An 18,911-nucleotide genomic window follows, 5' to 3' on the forward strand; every position below is an offset into this window, starting at 1 on the left:
CTCACCAATTACTTTTGTTTTAGTTGACTAATCGGATCATATGTAAATCACAGCTTATTGCACAAGCGAGCTGCTGCTCTTTTATAACTATCTAGCTAACTAATTAGCTTATAGCTTGAAGTGATTAAGGGTTGTGCAAACTAGAAAAATACAATTATGATAATACATTCAACTACTATAAAAACTATAGTTCTATACCAGTGTTTCTGACATGATTATTAATGATGACGCAAATTAAATTTAACATATTTTGTCTGTTTAGCCCTCCATAGAATGACTCTCTAACATGGACTTAGTATAAATGTCAATTTCATTGAGAAAAAAAACACCTTGGTTTTGTCATACTAGTGTCCAAAAAAGGCCGCTCTTACAGCTACCGTAATTTTTTTTAATTTGCTTGCTCTTATTTTGAAATTCACAGCCCTATTTTTATTTAGTAAATTAGAAAACACACAGTTGTGCTCCTATGTTTGATTACCCAGGCAGAATTTGTAAGGTGAGTACAATTCTTTAAAGAAAACATGAAGGACCAGGCGAAACATATTTAATTTTATTTTAATGGGATTAAAATTGAGCGGTCAACATTTCAGAAAAGCATTATCATTAAACAAAACATAACCATGAAGAAATTAATGATGGTTGTTGTTCAGTCAGTTGTATTTACAAAAAATAAAAATACATTTCAGAAATTCTGCAATGGTATGTAAACTTATGAGCACAAATGTACATTTATGCAGTTATACATACCCCTGTCACATTGGAATGAAAGAGTAGGCTACACTTTTTATATAACCACTAGGTGGTGGTGGCATTTTGGAATGAAAGTGTACAGATTTTTCATTACTACGAGATGGCAGCATACATTTATAAAATGTGAACATTTTTTCCATTTTCCCCTATACCTATGTATAATGCACACTATTGACTTTTGACAATTTTGGGGGGTGGGGGGCAATGCGCATTATACACGTGAAATTACAGTACTTCTGTTTGACCCAGTTTTATATCCTTTTTGTACATATTCGGTCGGGTATGACCATTTATTTTCTTCTGATTGGTTGCCTCCATGTAGAAGACCCAACTCTCATTATTTGTGAGAGCACACGTGTTTATGTTGACAGCGCTGGCTTTGGAGCGGAGGGGTAGGCAGAGATCTTCACTTTTGACGTAATTAAGCTCAAGAAATTTGAATGACCTGATTTCAGGTCTCTTGGCAGAAAAACATCTTAACTCAGGACAGTGAACAATTTTAATTCTTATATCACGTTTACTGAGCATCCCAAATGCTAGAAAAAGTTAAGTAAAATATGGGACCTTTAACATTTATAGCTGTAAATGTTTAGTGTATATTAAAATGGAACCAAAAACTATGCATTATGCATTTTTGCACTATGAATACCATGTACTACAAACCCCACTTAAAGATCAAAGGACAAAGATGTTAAAATTTTTCTTCAAAACTCGAGAACCTCTTTACAAACCACGTGCCATTTCGAAGTGATTATATAGCAGATATACCGCAGTTAAATAGATAAATATGATGCAGAATGCGCCTTCTGCTTTTTGCATCCAGCGTCTTCCGGTCTTCGGCTCTATCCGACACTGTGACGTCACGAGCCAAACAGCCTGTTCATTCATTGTTATTGTTCCATCCTGTTGTTCGCGTCCTTGTACAACCTCAATTCCAATGTCGTTGGGACGTTGTGTTAAACATAAATAAAAAGAGAATACAATGATTTGCAAATCATGTTCAATCTATATTTAATTGAATACACTACAAAGACAAACTATTTAATGTTCAAATTGATAAACTTTGTTTTTAGCAAATAATCATTAACTTTGAATTTTATGGCTGCAACACGTTCCAAAAAAGCTGGGACAGGGTCATGTTTACTACAGTGTTAAATCACCTTTTCTTTTAACAACATTCAATAAATGTTTGGGAACTGAGGAGACTAATTGTTGAAGCTTTGTAGGTGGACTTCATTCCCATTCTTGCTTTATGTACAGTTTCAGTTGTTCAACAGTCCGGGGTCTCCGTTGTCGTATTTTACGCTTCATAATGCGCCACACATTTTTAATGGGAGAGAGGTCTGGACTGCAGGCAGGCCAGTCTAGTACCTGCAATCTGTTACTACGAAGCTACGCTGTTGTAACACGTGGAGAATATGGGTTGGCATTTTCTTGCTGAAATAAGCAGGGTTGTCCATGAAAAAGACGTTGCTTGGATGGCAGCATATGTTTCTCCAAATATTCTCGCTATTGTGCTCTACACAACTCAGTTGTGGCTCAAACACTGCAACAGTCGGGGTTGAAATTTACTTACTGTTGGAAACCTCTGGCTAGTGCATGGTCGTTGCAGACCTTTCTAGGGTCAGACTCTGTGGTGCTAAGGGCTCAGATTGTGGTTTAGGGACACTTTCTCCAACTACAGCATTATAAGTAGGATTGGATTCTGGTGCTAAAACGATTCTCGATTTTGGTTCAAAACGATACTCTATTCCCATTCTTTTCGGGGGCTGGGTCAAAAAGGTTTTTCATGGTTTAAAAAGGGGGTGTCCAAATTATGAACATCCATTTTCCTAGCAGCCCGCAGCAAAGACTAAAATGAAGCAATCCCCCATATTGTTAAAGCTTGTATGGGCCATTCCACCAAATTGGTGCCATTTGCATCCCCAGGAAATAAAATGTATAAATGCACCCTACAATTACATGAAAATATTATCAAGCGTCCTCAGTGGCGTAAGTTTGGTTTGAAAGGTGGGGGGGGGGGCATCCAGAAACGATTTGTCGACTAGGGTTTTCTGTGCTTACTATGAAAAACACACAGTAAGTTTTGACATTGTTTCTCATATACTACTGGTTACTCTTTTCCGTCATTCAGTTTGTTTCTACTTTGTAACGTATCCTACTACTTATTTGTAGCTCTTTGTTTATTTCTTTGTTCTTGAAGTTATTGTAAATATAAATAAAAGCTTGAAAATGTTTGAACTTAGCACATCTGCCTCACAGTTCTGAGGACCCGGGTTCAAATCCGGCCTTGCCTGTGTGGAGTTTGCATGCTCTCCCCGTGCCTGCGTGGCTTTTCTCTGGATACTCCGGTTATATATATACTCCATAAGTGTGAATGTGAATGAATGTATATTTGAAAGACAATAGATATAACTATCATACATGTCCGCCACATCAATGCGCCACTTTCAACATGGCCACCATGTAGGCATGGGAGGCACGTCTTTTGGAATTGGATCTAGTCATATTGTGCATCTGTGACCTGGAAATACGTCAGTCCCATTCTCTGCCTGCATTGCGCCACAGTACCAGTAAACATTCATTCATTCATCTTCCATACCGCTTATCCTTCACAAGAGTCGCGGGCGTGTTGGAACCTATCCCAAATGACTCTTGGCGAGAGGCAGGGTACACCCTGAACTGGTTGCCAGCCAATCGCACGGCACATACAAACAAGCAACCATTCGCACTCACATTTACACCTATGGGCAATTTAGAGTCTTCAATTAACCTACCATGCATGCTTTTGGGATGTTGGAGGAAACCGGAGTACCCAGAGAAAACCTACGCAGGCACGGTGAGAGCATGCAAACTCCACACAGGCAAGGCCAGATTTGAACTCGGGTCCTCAGAACTGTGAGGCGGACATGCTAACCAGTCGTCCATCGTCCCGCCTGCCAGTAAACAGCAGCAGTGAAACCTTAATAGATCGGACTAATAGGGGGTCGTCCGATGTTGCCAATTGTCCGTTACATTGAAGCACTTTTTTCTTTTTTGAGGCCATATGCACCCATATTACTGTACATTACAAAGTTAGTTTTGTAGTTTTTTTCATGGCCTAAAACGGGCGCAAGAGGACAAAGTTATTGTAAATAAATCCCAAAAAAGCTTGAAAATTTTTGAAAGTTTCATATTTTTTCCAAACTTGCCACGCCACTGTGCTTGCTTGGTCACGGTGGAATTGTTGACGTACAGTACTCGGCATAGGTGAGTCGCTTTCATGCACCGCGAGGAATTACTGTGCTTCCTAGTTCCAAATCCGTTGCCAAAGGCAAACAGCTTGACAAAAAAAAACTTACTGTTTCAAAAATGGCATGTTCCAGACTCCTGAGACTTATTTTGTATTACTCAGCATCTGGTAATTTATTTATTTTTTTGACAATTGTGCAAAAAGATGCATAGTCCTCTCGCACTTAGAGCAGTTTGAATGACTAATATTGCTATAGTCCGGTGCAATGACCATTCTTGCAAAGGGCACCGAGACTTCAAGCGAGTAGGGCGATGATCTGGGACAATGTTGATTGTGCAAATGTAACACTGCCATCATGCCGCTGTCTCTGTCTCCGCTGCGCTCTACGGCACAATAGACAATAGATATAACCATCATGTCAATGCCCCACATTCAACATAGCCACCACGTAGGCACGGGCAGCACGTCGAGTAGGGTTGGGCATCGTTTGAATGTAAGCGATTCTTGTCCCAATTGCGGTTCCGGTTCCAAAAGAATCTCGATTCAGATTATTTTCAGGGGCTGGGTCAAAAATGTTTGCATGGTTTAAATAAAGGATGTCCAAATTTTTAACAACCATTTTCTTAGCAGCCCACAGCATCGACTCAAATGAACAAATGACTACTTCTTTATCACCAGTATCAATATCAAACCTATGAACTAAAAGGCAATGTGTGTGGAACTAACCCAGTTGACTTAGTATTCATTAATTAATGTTTCATCTTAAAGTTAAATATAGAATTGTTAAAATAGTTATTTGCGAATGTTTTATCACATATTTATTTCATATGTGCGAGTTTTAACTTGACTTCCTGTTTTAAGCTTTTAGCCTTTTATTTTGACGGGTACGCACCGGAACTCAGCATTTTGGCCGTCAAAGGTACCGTCACACGACACCGGTGAAAAACTGTAGCCTCGTAGTAGAGAAAACTCACATTTTCACCCAGGAATGTCAGAATCAGAATTGCACACCAACATTGTATTTGTCACACAGGCCTACACAACTAACATTTTTAGTAAGGCACTGACAGGCTGTTGCAGGTTACGTTCCCATCAATCAAACAATCTTAGCATTTTTTTCTTTTATTCTCTTAAAGTCTTAAGCCCGGCACATACACACACAAAGACAATCGGCCTGTTTTTGTGCTCCATACACCAGTTTACTAACATGGATGTCATATGGTGTTTATTCACTAATAGGTTTCATAGACACGCTATGGGTTTTAATTGCTTGTTCTGGGACCAGTAACAATAACACCTGTTGTATTAGGATTTCAACTCACAGCTTCTTACAGGTTAGACAATATAAAAGCATTCCACCATGTCACGCCTCAGTAGTACTGCCTTGCTCATTTCCCCCCTTCCTGTTCTGCCCTGTCCATTTCTGTCTTCTTTCCTCTTGTCCTATTGGTTAGTTTAATGTCATCACCAGATTCCCACTCCCACACGAATAAGAACGTGACTTGACTTTGTAACAGTACTTGTAATCAAATATCTAGACTGTTTAACTGTTCTGCTGCGGTTCCCACACCTATACCCCTTGTCCATTCTGTCTATCCCCTAAATCCCTTTTTTGTCTGGCTGCGTTTTCAGTAAACAATAATAATAAGAAGAAATAATTAAAAATAATATAAATAAACAGTGGGAGTATTTCAAAGTCCTCTGTTGCAAAGCAAAATTGTTCCAGCACAAGAGGCATACAGATCCACCATTCTGCATGGCCGTGCAGCTGAGCAGGACCGGTTAAAAAAAAAAATCAGCAATAATCATTCATAATTTACTGATTTTGTAGTATGGAATGTAATAAAAGGCTTGATTAAGTGATATTACTCAAACAGAACAATAATCAGCAACAGTAGGTATGAGAAAAACTGACCCATTAGCCAATGGGTTACATAAAGGAACTGCTGTGCACTTCTTGACCTCTGAGGGGTAGTGTGGTGCACACAATGAAATACAGACTTGCAGTAACAAAGGAAGTAGGTTGCCATCAAATATTATTAAAACTTGTTTTTCACAGTTTGAAGAATATATGCCAGTGTTTGTATGTGGTTATACAGCATTTGTGTACCAATATTCATTATTTAGAAAAATATAACTGCAGTGACTTCAATGCAAATTTTCGTAAGCTACTCAATGGTGTTTTTCATTTATTGTTTGTTAGCATTGAGCTAGCGATTTTTTTGAAGAAAAAAAAGAAAGAAACAGTCTCTGATGTATTTGAACATTTAATAGATGTAATTCTTTTATGTGTTTAGTTTTACAGTGAACTTCAACTGGAGTGTCAATAAACGTCTTCAAGCATGCAACATTCACTCTTACTCCTTGCTACTATGTGAGCACCTTAGCAACATGTTGTGATTACGTGGGCTCTGCATGTCGACCGGGCATAGACTGCTGGTATAAAAATCTGTGATTTTAAATCCAGTCCGAGCCGATCCTTGTTTTTTTGCTGACATCGGACCGATTTCCGATCTCAAAGATCAGATCGGGACACTCCTAGTAAAAACTGCCATTCATTTCATTTAATTTTAAGAAAAACTACAATATCTGATATATAGCATTTTCTGAATATGACATTACCTATATCGCACATCACTATGCAGAATCATCTTTTGTATTATATATAATATCAATAATAATGACAAATGTCATTTGTATTTTATTTTCTCACCCAGTGAGAGAATCAATAAGAGAAGTGAAATTGGGTCGATAAGCTGTATCGATAATGGAATCAGAATTGCTTAATTCGTATCAATTCCCATCTCTTCTCAAGTAAACTCTCTCCTCTTTGTTTACTACCATGTCGACAGTTAAACAGTGCAGGTTACTATTTTTTTGTTTGTTTGTTTTTCTCGATCTTGGTGGGGGGGGGGGGGGGGGGGGGTTCTGTGACCCCCCCGAAAAACTAATTATTGATAAGCCGTACTACAAATTAAAAAAAATACCAAAACCCATGGCAGACACAGGCGCGCGAGCAATCGTAATTAAATAATTAGCAGTAGAAATAAAAACTGACGCAGGTGGGACAATTTTAGGTGGAGGAAATTCGCACAAGTCCAGTGTGGACCAAAAGGACTTGTGAGTATGCCGTAAGAATTATTTTCTCAAAGTTTTAAGTCTGTCTTCCTTCTTTTCCTTACATAGGGTGGACTTCTATCTCATGGCACATCACATTCGCCAGGGATGTGGACTTCCTACCCACTACATTACTCTGTATAATACAGCAAACCTCATGCCAGACCATCTACAAAGGTTCTGTTTTACCTTTTAAATAATAATGGTGTTCTTTTAAAACTTATTTGTTCCCCTACTGAATGGGTACAATGCACTTTAATTGAAACACAGCACAAAATTACAAGGTTAAAGCATTCAAAACAATTTGCAGTATAACTCAAGCACTAAAGTGTTTTGGCATCATTGAGTTATTTAAGTCTTTTGTCATGACTTGTGATATGTCATAAAATGACATTGGCCATTCCTACTCCCTACATATTATGATCATTGCATTAATGTACACTGCAATGACAAAGATTCTAATTGTAATTATGATTTCATTCGATAGTCATTTTATTACTCCGTGCCTATACAATTCAGAGTGGCCAAACAGTGCATCACTCTACTGATATCCTTTGTATGACACATTTTGTCAAAATACTGATTCAAAAGCTCGTTTTATTTACGTTGACTTTTGTATCCAACAGGCTGACCTTCAAAATGTGCCATTTATATTGGAACTGGCCTGGCACAATTCGAGTTCCAGCACCATGCAAATACGCGCACAAACTGGCTTACCTTTCAGGCCAGTACCTGCATTCAGAGCCATCCATCCAGCTGGCTGACAAACTTTTTTTTCTTTGAAAGTGGTCTTCTTTTCCAGTTCTGGTCATAAATATGTTGATGTTGAAAATTGCTGATTGTGGTGCTGTTGAATTAGAATTAAAAAGAAATTAAAGTGTCCTGTGATTGGATGGTGACCAGTCTAGGGTGTACCCTGCCTCTCACCCTGAATTCAGCAGCCGGCAAAGGTTCTAGCACACTTGTGATTCTAAGCAAGAAATGTTTGTTGGTGTTCAACTAAAATAGTTAAAAACAAAATGAGTATTCGTTTGATTTTACAGAATATTTCTTTGTTTTAATGTCAGAATTAGTTTGGGGATCAAGTTAAAATACAAATGGACTGGAACATTGTAATTATTCCCAAATGTTGGTAACCAGAATTACATATACTGTATTGGGAAACATAACCAGTGAGGAAAAAAATCTCTACCTTAGTGGGTTAAAAGAGAGCTGAGATCCTTGCAAGAATGATGAAAGTTTAGCTGTCTTCGGACGGTTCTCAGTCTCATGGCCTCTTTGGATTCTCGTTTTTGCTTAGGAATGTTGCTTTCGTAGCCGAGCAAGATGACCCAGAAGTACTTGAAGGCTGTCGGTCGAATTCGAAAAATGTTTAGGAAAGGTGCCTCGATGCAACCTTTAAGTCATCTTTAGCATAAGTTACTCCAGACCAACCTTAATGAAGGAAAAGAGGTATATCACCCACAATCCTTTAGGGCAGCAATATTTAACGCAACGACTAAGTTTGCAGACTATGCGAAGACGCTCAAGTTTCATTCTAGGGACTTTAAAAATAGTGTGTAAAACTCTGTGTGTGTGTGTGTGTGTGTGTGTGTGTGTGTGTGTGTGTGTGTGCGTGCGTGCGTGCATAAATGTGTACATAATGTGTAGTTGATCGAAATAAATGAAATTAGCGTTGGAATCACAACAGATCTGGCCAGCTGTTCAGTCAAAGGGTGTGTCTATACGTCGACCAAATTCAAATTTGGCAGAAACAAAAAAAGTATCCAATAAATTCTGTGATGTACCGTATTTTCCGCATCATAAGGCGCACTGGATTGGAAGGCGCAGTCTCAATTACGGGGTCTATTTCTGTACTTAAACCATACATAAGGTGCACCGTATTATTCGGCGCATGCTAAAACAATGTAACAGAAGCAAAACAGTGAGTGAAAACTTCTACTACACATTTAAAAATACACTCACATTATTTTTTTTATCAATCTTTTGTCACAAATCCATCGAAGTCCTCATTTTCTGTATGAATTGAACAGATGGGCAATTCCGCCATCAACAAAGATTGCTTCCCTTCCACCATCTCTGTTTCCTTCACCTCAACTTGACCACTGTCATCTTGCTGAACCACTGCATATGCTGCCTGAAGGCCTTTCTCCAGATCCCTGAAACAACAACCATATGTATACAAAACCATCATGACATTCGAGTAGGGCATACCATGCAAATCCTATCTGATTCGAGATTGCTCCAAAGTCCCTACACCACGTTCATGGGGTTCGCCCTCCTGAATAGTATCTGCCATAGTAATGCCTTCATGTATATCTGTGATGTGCGGTGCATTCAAGATGTTCTCTAAGCGAGTCCGTCTTAAAGATGACATTGTGAATGCCGATGAAGTCACGTATGCCATACACCTTGTGTCTTGATTACTGTCAATGGGTGTGACATCACAATGTGTATAGTCTTTTGTAGTATCTTGGCCAATTCAGCCACATATCTAGTACATGGTAGGTGTCGTTTTTCAGTCTGGTCCAATTGTACACTTATGTACATAAGAATGTGTCTGTCACCATCCCCTATTTGAAAAAGCACACCACAGATTTTTCAGAAACATCCAAATAAAAAGGTTTGTAATAGTCAGGTCGGCGTAACCAATGGCAAACAAAAGAAAACGTTAGGTAAGTCAATAACCGTGAAAAGTTTGTGTGTGGTCAATTGCACTCAAAGCAGTAAAAGGATTTGGGATCGGAATAGTGGGTGTTGTAAAAATGTAATGAATGCGTCTGAGATCGTGTGTCATGCGATACTTCCCACCTTTTCCACAGGCAAAATTAGAGTGTTCCATGAAGACAACGAGGGCTCCAATTCCTTCAAACCTGCGATGCTGTCCCGGCTGCCCTCCTCGGCCTCCGGACTGTGTCGATACTTGTTCTGCCAGATGGGAAAGAGGCAGAATAAAATAATGTGAGGCACTGCGGAGCAGAAGCCAACATCAGTTGGACCCTGCGTCCACAGTACCTCAGGCAACTGCACCAGAACCCTCAGGATGATCCGTCCGCTCTCTACCATAATCATGTGAAATTTGGTGATATTCTAAAATAGAGGAATTTGTAACGTACCAAATTGCCATACCCTGACATAGATGATGAAAACCCGACATCGGGAATGGCGGTCTGGACCCAATCACTGGCTTTTACGCACTTTCTAATCATGGGACCCACATTTTTGATTGATGGTTAGCTCCGACAGCCAATGTGATGTGTGGCACAGCTGTCGCGTCCATCTCGTACCACTCACTCTGCTCCTGCATGAGAGAGACATGTGAGGCAATGCCAGTTGATGTGGCATACAAATTGTCAGAAAACGTGACCACTGATGATATTCAATTTGAAGAGAAAAATTATCTTAATAGACTAGGTCATGTGACTTATCATAATACAATGTAACAGTCAATTGGCGGAGTGTAAGGGGGCAGGCTAGTAAGCCATGGAGACCAGAGTTGATAGAGGCTTGTGCAAGCTGCGGGATAAGGGAAATCAATGGTGATCAAACTGTGGTTGGCAGGCCATACTGGGTTCAGAGCCGCCTAATCGATGTCAGCATATTGATCTTGATCTACCGTGGGGGTAGTAAAGATCATCGTGTGGTGCCCCTGGTGAATCATGCCAGTCAATTTCAGTCCCATCCGGCAAGGCCACCTGTATGCCATCAAGTCCACAGAAGATACTGACTCCACACTTGACGAGCATATCTGAGAGTTGAGTACCGAGCCCCAGTGTCAACCATCATGGAAAGATGATGTCCATCTGCAGTCACCGGAATGTAGGGGTCTGCCAAACCCTGCACGTCGAGGCTTCCTGGGCACCCCAATTGACGAGTGGGGTACTGCTGTTGTCGATCAAGTAGAAGGGGAGGTTGTGATTTGCCTGGCCACTGTGGCGGCACGACATCACAGGAACACCCAGGCTCAATCATTCCCCTATACAGACAACTCTTAGCCCAGTGCCCCCATCCCCCACAGTTAAAACACGACCCATCTGGGACCCCAGTCTCCCTCCACCCCTACCTCTCGCTCCACGTCCACACCACTGCTGGCTGGTCTGGCGTGGTAGTTCCGATTGGTAAAGCTGCACCTCACAGGGAGTCCGACCCGGGGCAGGTGGACCGGCAGTCATGGACTTCTGCTACACTAGTTGCTTGTCTTTTTTAATGGACTGAGAATTTACTCTATTTTAGTTTCCAGCACCTGTAAATGTAATAAAAATTTTTTCAGTACAGCATATTTATCTGTATTAGCCTCTTTTTTTTTTATATATATGTCTAGTTAAGTAATGCAAAAAGTGTGTTTTCCAATCAGCAGGTATCGCTGTTGTCATAGCCGGATTGTTTTTCATAGCAGCGGCCACTGGGAGGGGTGCTCCTCTGAGCACCACCACTCTATAAAGCTGAGTCATCACTGGACTATCCGACGGATCACCACCTGAACTACGATCCAGTCTCGGCACGTGCGTGATAAATAAGCAACTCCTGTCTCCTCCCCACCATCCGAAAAACACAGTTGGAGAGAGATACCTGGGTGGGGCCCTGAAGTCGCCCATATCTAACACCTCCCCCTGTGTGGCATTTCAGAAACGTTGCATGAAAATTGCACCTCCCCTGTAAGGGGGGGAGTTTTTCACCTAAGCATTTACGATAAGATATATAAAAAGAAATATATGTTGCTGTGTATGAAGAGAACAAGGCAGGAGGGGTTCCAAGAATTTCCTGTTTATGTTTTTGTTCTTTGTCTTACCAGACCTCCTCCAACTGAAGAGTCCCCTCAGGGCACTCATCCGCTTCCTGCTCACCATCTGTCACCTCGTTAACTGATCCCGGACCAGTAATACAAACAATCACACAGACACACACAAACTCTGCAACAATACACACTTACACATGTCTCCTCTATCCTCAAATGGGCCGCACTCAAGTACATACCTATACCTTCCAAGTGAGAAATCCATTCATCCATCCATTTTCTGAGCCGCTTCTCCTCACTAGGGTCACGGGCGTGCTGGAGCCTATCCCAGCAATCATCGGGCAGTAGGCGGGGTAGACCCTGAACTGGTTGCCAGCCAATCGCAGGGCACATACAAACAAACAACCATTCGCACTCACATTCACACCTACAGGCAATTTAAAGTTTTTAATTAACGTGCATGTTTTTAGGATGTGGGAGGAAACCGGAGTGCCCAGAGAAAACCCACGCAGGCACGGGGACAACATGCAAACTCCACACAGGCAGGGCCGGGGATTGAACCCCGGTCCTCAGAGCTGTGAGGCTGACGCTCTAACCAGTCGTCCACCGTGCCGTCCAAGTGAGAAATATCATTACCAAATTTCATTTTGTCCAACTTCCTTTCACAGAGTCATATGCTGAGGTTGACTTCTTGGCAAACTGTGTGCTCTCCTCTCATCCCAGGAAGCCACCAAATTGGCCTCCTGTGTTGTCAATCCAATCGTTTTCCCATGGCTGTCCAGGGCCGCATCTGAGAGAGAGAAGCCACACTAGAGAGGACATTAATAGCGCCCCAGTATGGCCTGCCAACCACAGTTTGATCACCATTGATTTCAACCATTACTGTCCCTCAACTTTCATCCATCCATCCATTTTCTGAGCCGCTTCTCCTCACTAGGGTCGCCGGCTTGCTGGAGCCTATCCCAGCTATCATCGGGCAAGACGTGGGGTACACCCTGAACTGGTTGCCAGCCAATCGCAGGGCACATATAAACAAACAACCATTTGCACTCACATTCACACCTACGGGCAATTTAGAGTGTTCAATTAACGTGCATGTTTTTGGGATGTGGGAGGAAACCGGAGTGCCCGGAGAAAACCCACGCAGGCATGGGGATAACATGCAAACTCAACACAGGCGCTCCTCAGAACTGTGAGGCTGACACTCCAACCAGTTGTCCACCGTGCCGCGTCCCTCAACTTAGCTCTGCTATAGGCTCCTGCACAGCGGGAGCAGGCTGTGTGAGGAGCGGAGGGGCGCGCAAGTCCCCCTTCCCTTCGGTCTTCTCCTCTTGCTCTTTCTTTTTTTTTTTTTTTTTTTTTTTTTTTTTTTTTTACTGTCTGCTGCAAGTGGCATGGGATTCAATCCCACGGCCCCTCCCTGTGTGGAGTTTGCGTGTTCTCCCCGTGCCTGTGTGGGTTTTCTCCGGGCACTCCGGTTTCCTCCCACATCCCACAAACATGCATGGTAGGTTCATTGATGTCTCTAAACTGCCCCAGGTGTGAGTGTGAATGGTTGTTTGTTTATGTGTGCCCTTCGATTGGCTGGCATCCAGTTCAGGGTGTACCCCGCCTCCTGCCCGATGATAGCTGGGATAGGCTCCAGCACTCCCGCGACCCTTGTGAGGATAAGTGGCTCAGAAAATGGATGGATGGATGTCTGCTGCAATTTGGAGACGGCCACCAGTCGATACATTCTGTCAGATATTTTGCCAATTTATCAGCTCCTTGAACACATTTGTTATTTTCACATAATTCTTATTCTTAGGGAAGAAGCCAGCATCCTGACATTCTTCCAACATACTTTTAATTTCCTCGTCAGAGGAAACAAGCTGGCCAGTAGACTGTAGTAATCTTTTGTATGACAAAAATATTGACTATTTTAGGTTTAACGTTAGATTATCACAACAGCAAGTGAGTTCAGTTAACCTAATTAGCTATTTTTTTAATAGGTGAAAAAAAACTGTATTTAAATAAATTGGCTTTCTGTGTTAATCCTTGAAAAGGTGTGTTCAATTTGGGCGCGCAGCTGGCAGCTTTCGACCGGAAACAGATTTGAATTCCCAGTGCCGCTCCAGGTATGACTCTAAAAGACTTAGACAAAGTTACACATAACATTCCAAGGTTTGAACCTACACCAAACGGGTCACACGACACAGCCGCGTACATTAGAGACCTCAAATTTCACCTTAAACGATTCCCTTCCGCTACTACTGACGACAGATTGTACCTTATTAAAGTTATGTCTCACCGAGAAGTAAGTAGATTAATTGAACGACAACCATCTTATGTACTGGCCGACTATCCGGCTCTCTGCCAAGCATTATCTCAAGAATTTGATGATCCAGAGGCCGCAACCGGCTTATCTGAAGCCCTTACAGTTAAACTGGGGAGACTTGAGACACCACAAGCTTATTACTGCCGGTTGCGTAAAGCGTACTTCGGAAATTTAAATGAACCGAATATGGAAGAGGACAAAAATTTCAAAACACTTTGTTGAAAACATACATCCAAACACCAGCCAGCAGCTGGGCGTGGCAGCGTGCCCGCGCACACTGGCCCAACTGCGTGAACTGGCCACCAAAGGTTTTGCTAAACAAAAACACCCTACCTCTAAAGCACTAGACTCATGCGTCTTCTTCACAAATGAACCACCGCAGATGGAATTAGAGGGAGCTAAGTGCAACACGCGTGCGACAGACACACAACATTCTGGCAATGTTAAACCCGACAATCAAAAGAGGTGTTTAATCCAATGTACCCTGACTCACGTGACATCACACTAATAAATAACGTTCTGCCATTCTGACAGCTTTTGGGTGAACTAACCGCTAAAGGTACTTCTCGGAAGTTCTATTTAACCGTTACACTCTAGCATGAACTTGTCCGCGAAGCTCTGATTGACCCCGCAGCAGACACTGTTATGTCCCATGCTGTGTTCGATCAACTTCTGACATTGCTACAAGCCAGTGGCCGTGACCTTCAACTGCAACGCTGCGCACTAACTATCCGTGCATTTTCAGTGACTAACACAGAGCTAAACACTTTAAGTATGCTCCACTGAACAATTGGCGCGATAGCGTTAGTCCATCCGGTCTACGTGTTTCCAATTGAATCCGTCCCACTGCTCATCGGCCAAGACCTGCTCTGCCGCTTCGAGTCACTAATTGATTACAAAAATCTTCGGATGTGGGCACAGGTGGAACAGGCGTTACCACCACCAACTCAGTAACTGTCCGCAGACTGGTGCCTAGTGTTGGACCACTCGGAGGACGGCTGCACTCTTTCAAGTGACGACACTCCCATTGACGACACCGCCGAGTCCCCTGTAGCCACGTCACCAATGCTGAACCGGATTGGAGAACTTAACATGTTTCTCTGTCATCTCGTCCAACCACCGCAAGAAGAGCGCTACCGCCCCAGTGTTGCTGGTGGGAATAATTTCCATGACTGTCCAGCAGACGACGTCGTCCTGGCCTTGTGGGTGGACAAATAGTCAATTTCTCAAGCATTGTTTGAGACCCTACGACTTAAGGATCCTGACCTTCAATTAACGGGAAATACCGTTAATACCGTGCTGCCGTCTGCTGTCACTGCAGTGGGTGTGTGAAGACAAAGTTCTACTACTGGTCGCGCGCACTAACCAATCAGTAACCGGTCCCCATTGGTTCTTTCAGCCTTCGCCGGAGTTTAACGACCTGGGTTTGTCGCTGCATGCCACACTTCTCCTAGACGCTTCCCGGACCACCGTGCTGCTAATTCACAACCACACGGAGCGATATCCACATCCCCAGATCTACGAGGCCTGGCCTCTTGATCTGCTCTGACTTCAATCTCTCGGTCCCTGTGATTGGTCACCTCCCACTCAACCTCTCCCCATTGCCTAGCTCTGGTGGAGTACAACTCACTGTCCCTTCGCGACACATTGCTATCGTTCCAGTGGGACCTACTGTGGGTGATGACATCATCAGAGTGGACCTGGCTGCAGACCAAAGCCTGGTGATCCATACACTCAGTACAATCCCAACGGCACCCGAAAGCGCTTCTCGCGGGACTCCTCCCACCCCCTCATGCTCCTTGGGAACCAACTCGCCGACACCGGTAACACCATGTGATGGTCGCCCGCTCCCTTATCCCGACTTCAAAACTCACGTGCAGCAGGTCCTGGTGGATGCTGATGCCCTGAGTTCCGATGACAGCGTTTGCGGGAGGTGCTAATCAAACGCGTCGCTTTGTTCTCTAAAGACTCACTAGGCTGCAGCCTAACTGACTTGCACATGGTATGCACGCCGACACCTCCAAAACAACCGCAAGCAGTTGACGATCTTACAAAAGGGGGGACCACACCTGTGATGCCAAACAGGTCCACCAGGGGTCGCTCTTGTGGCACACGACCTTTTGAGCCGACTCGACCCCCTAATAAATAGTAAAGTTGCGCCCTTCGAAACTTGTGAACTCTGTTCCTAATCAATGGACTGCATTTTCAGCCATCACGCTGAGCTTCAGGATGACTACTCTACGTAGCTGGCCTGCTCCGTCAATGGCCACTAAGTCATCTTGCTTCTTTCGTGACTTTTACACATACATGGCTTCAACAGCACAGGACATGTGGGTTTTGGCTCTTCTCAGAGACCTCGGACTTCCCGTGCACTTCTTCTCTGGACCTTGCAAAGTGCACCTCTGTGCCATTTTACGCACCCTGCCCACCCTTTTCTCCTTCAGGTAACTCCTTGTACCCCGGCTCTTCTATAGCACCTGCAGTAACCACTGGTGATGAATGCCTCCTTCTGTGCTGGTTCCCAGCCTTCCTCTTCTGCACCAGTCGTGATGTCGAAGTTGCCTGCGTTTTGTTTTATCTTTCTTTGGCTCGCCTTGGCCTCCACTCTTAAATTCTTCCTCCCTGCGCGCCGCGCTAGCTTGCCTGTGGTTTCTCCTCAGTTTCGTGCCAACTCATTTGCATTATCGTGAGCTTTTGTTATTACGCCTCCATGGACCTCATTTCTCAGCCACCTGTGGCCCCACATAGCGAAAGGGGGCTCACACAAGCATCCGCCCAATATGCACCATGCACGAAACGGAGGATTGTCAACACACTGAGACCGGACCGGTCAAGCAGGTCCAACCTCCGTGACAGCATCCTTGCTACGCCAAGGACTACATCAAGTCTGCCAACGCAGATGCCCGAACAAGACACCGGTGAAACCGAATGTGCTGTTCTGTCTTAAACCAAAAACATAACAACCGAAATAACATGTATCCGCAGCCCAGCCCCCCGCCCCTCACCGGTGACGCTTGTAGCCTTAGTACCATCAAGACACAACCTCGGAAATTCCAGTTCGAAATCCCCACCACACAACAACGCATGGCTAACGAAGTAACCAATTCCTGGTCGCTAAGCAACACGCAAAGACTAGCCATTTTGGTTATCGACGCTTGCAGTGCAACCCTTAACCAAAATAGCCAGATCATAACCACTCTGTTGTTGCTGCTCCTAACGGTTTATGCTCACACACCGACAGCTAACAGGTTGATGAATGACAGGCTACGTGCAATTGCTCCCTCTATACACAATTTAACAATGAATAGAATTCTCCCACATTTGGGACCCCTCATCTTAATTAAAATTATTTGGTCTACAGCCCTGACAGGCCCCACTAATCCGCCCCATCTCTTACAAACTCCACAGCTCTGCATGTCAATCCCAAGCCTTTCTTGTAGCTCGCTCAATCAGCGACGCCCTCAAAGATGCCACTTTGCATACTGAGAATGTCACCCGGCACCGCTTGCTGCCTGGGAGTTATGACAGCCAAATTGTGATGCCTAAATTGTTCAAACAGCACAAATTCAAATGTTACCCTGAAATTCTTGAACCAACGAAAGCTGAAGGAACTTAGGCAATTGACATCAACCACGCCAAGACGCCAAACCCCCTATTTGTGCATTCCTGCTCTGCTACATACCTTCACTTAGTGGGTCTAACCATCTTTGGTCACTGCATGATTCTCAGCATAGCCTACCTGCCCTACCAAAAGACCCAGAAGCAGCGGAGCTGCTTGGAACAGCACTCCAATGCTTGCCCAGGTCTTCCGGAGGAAAAGAATGAACCTGACCCTATACGGACAGTGGAGGAGGTCCTTCTTGACCTAAGCAGAGCCCTCCACCTCCTTCTCAACCTAGACTAGGATTCCGTTCTGTCCTCATGATTAGAACCTCAATTTGGCACCTTCCTTCTCCTTGATTGTTGAGTGGGGTTCTACACCTGACTGTTGTGCCCCCTGTGTGCTAAGTTGAAGCCAGCTACCTTTTTTTCCTCTTTCTTTCTCCTCCGTAAAGCTGTGTTGGGTCTCTCCTTTTGTTTTTTTGTTTTACTTTTACTGAGAACTGTACCCCAAGTTAATGTTTACCCTTAGTTTTAGCTTCTCTCCTGCCCCGAATTACTGTTCTCACTGCCATCACAATATACACACACACACATCTATCTAAATATAGTATATTATATTCCAACTCACCCATGATGTTTGAGTACTGACTGGCTTATTGTCAACCATAGCCTGGATACACACAGAGTTGAGATTGGACTGTGGTAGAATTTCTGTGATGTCCATGGCAGTATTAGCATCATTTGATGTGACATTCTGATTGTCATCTATTGCTTTCGCCTCTAGTAACTCGAACACCATCAGGAATAATAGTGATGCAAAATTAAGCACTTTATTTGTGAATAAGCACACAACCCCTTGATGAATCAGACTGTGCATAAGGATTTTTTAGGCTTGATACATACAGGAAATGTACCTAACTGCAAATGATTTTAATCAGTGGGTTATTTAAAAACAATCACATATTTTAATTAAGATTTATTTTACGCGATTTAAATCACTGATTTTTAATCAGCTTATTTGAAACAAAAAAGATGGGAGACCAATCCACATCATCCTCACATGTAGTATTACCGTTGTGCTAAAAAATACTGGCACCCCTGCGGTGCCAATACAGACACATAATGCATTTTTGTTGACTGACATAAAATAAGACTAA

General features: G+C 43.2%; 1 protein-coding gene across 1 annotated transcript in view; it reads left to right on the forward strand.

The window, feature by feature from the left end:
- The window catches only part of piwil2 (piwi-like RNA-mediated gene silencing 2), a 76,517-nt gene extending 68,553 nt beyond the window's left edge, over positions 1 to 7,964 (forward strand). The window contains exons 23-24 of the mRNA XM_061671040.1: positions 7,169 to 7,276; positions 7,726 to 7,964. Coding sequence (XP_061527024.1) covers positions 7,169 to 7,276; positions 7,726 to 7,882 — 265 coding nt within the window. The 3' untranslated portion in view covers positions 7,883 to 7,964. The remainder of the gene's footprint in view (positions 1 to 7,168; positions 7,277 to 7,725) is intronic.
- Positions 7,965 to 18,911: the final 10,947 nt, after the last annotated feature.

This window comes from Phycodurus eques, chromosome 3 (genome assembly GCF_024500275.1).
Source record: "Phycodurus eques isolate BA_2022a chromosome 3, UOR_Pequ_1.1, whole genome shotgun sequence".
Lineage (NCBI taxonomy): Eukaryota > Metazoa > Chordata > Actinopteri > Syngnathiformes > Syngnathidae > Phycodurus > Phycodurus eques.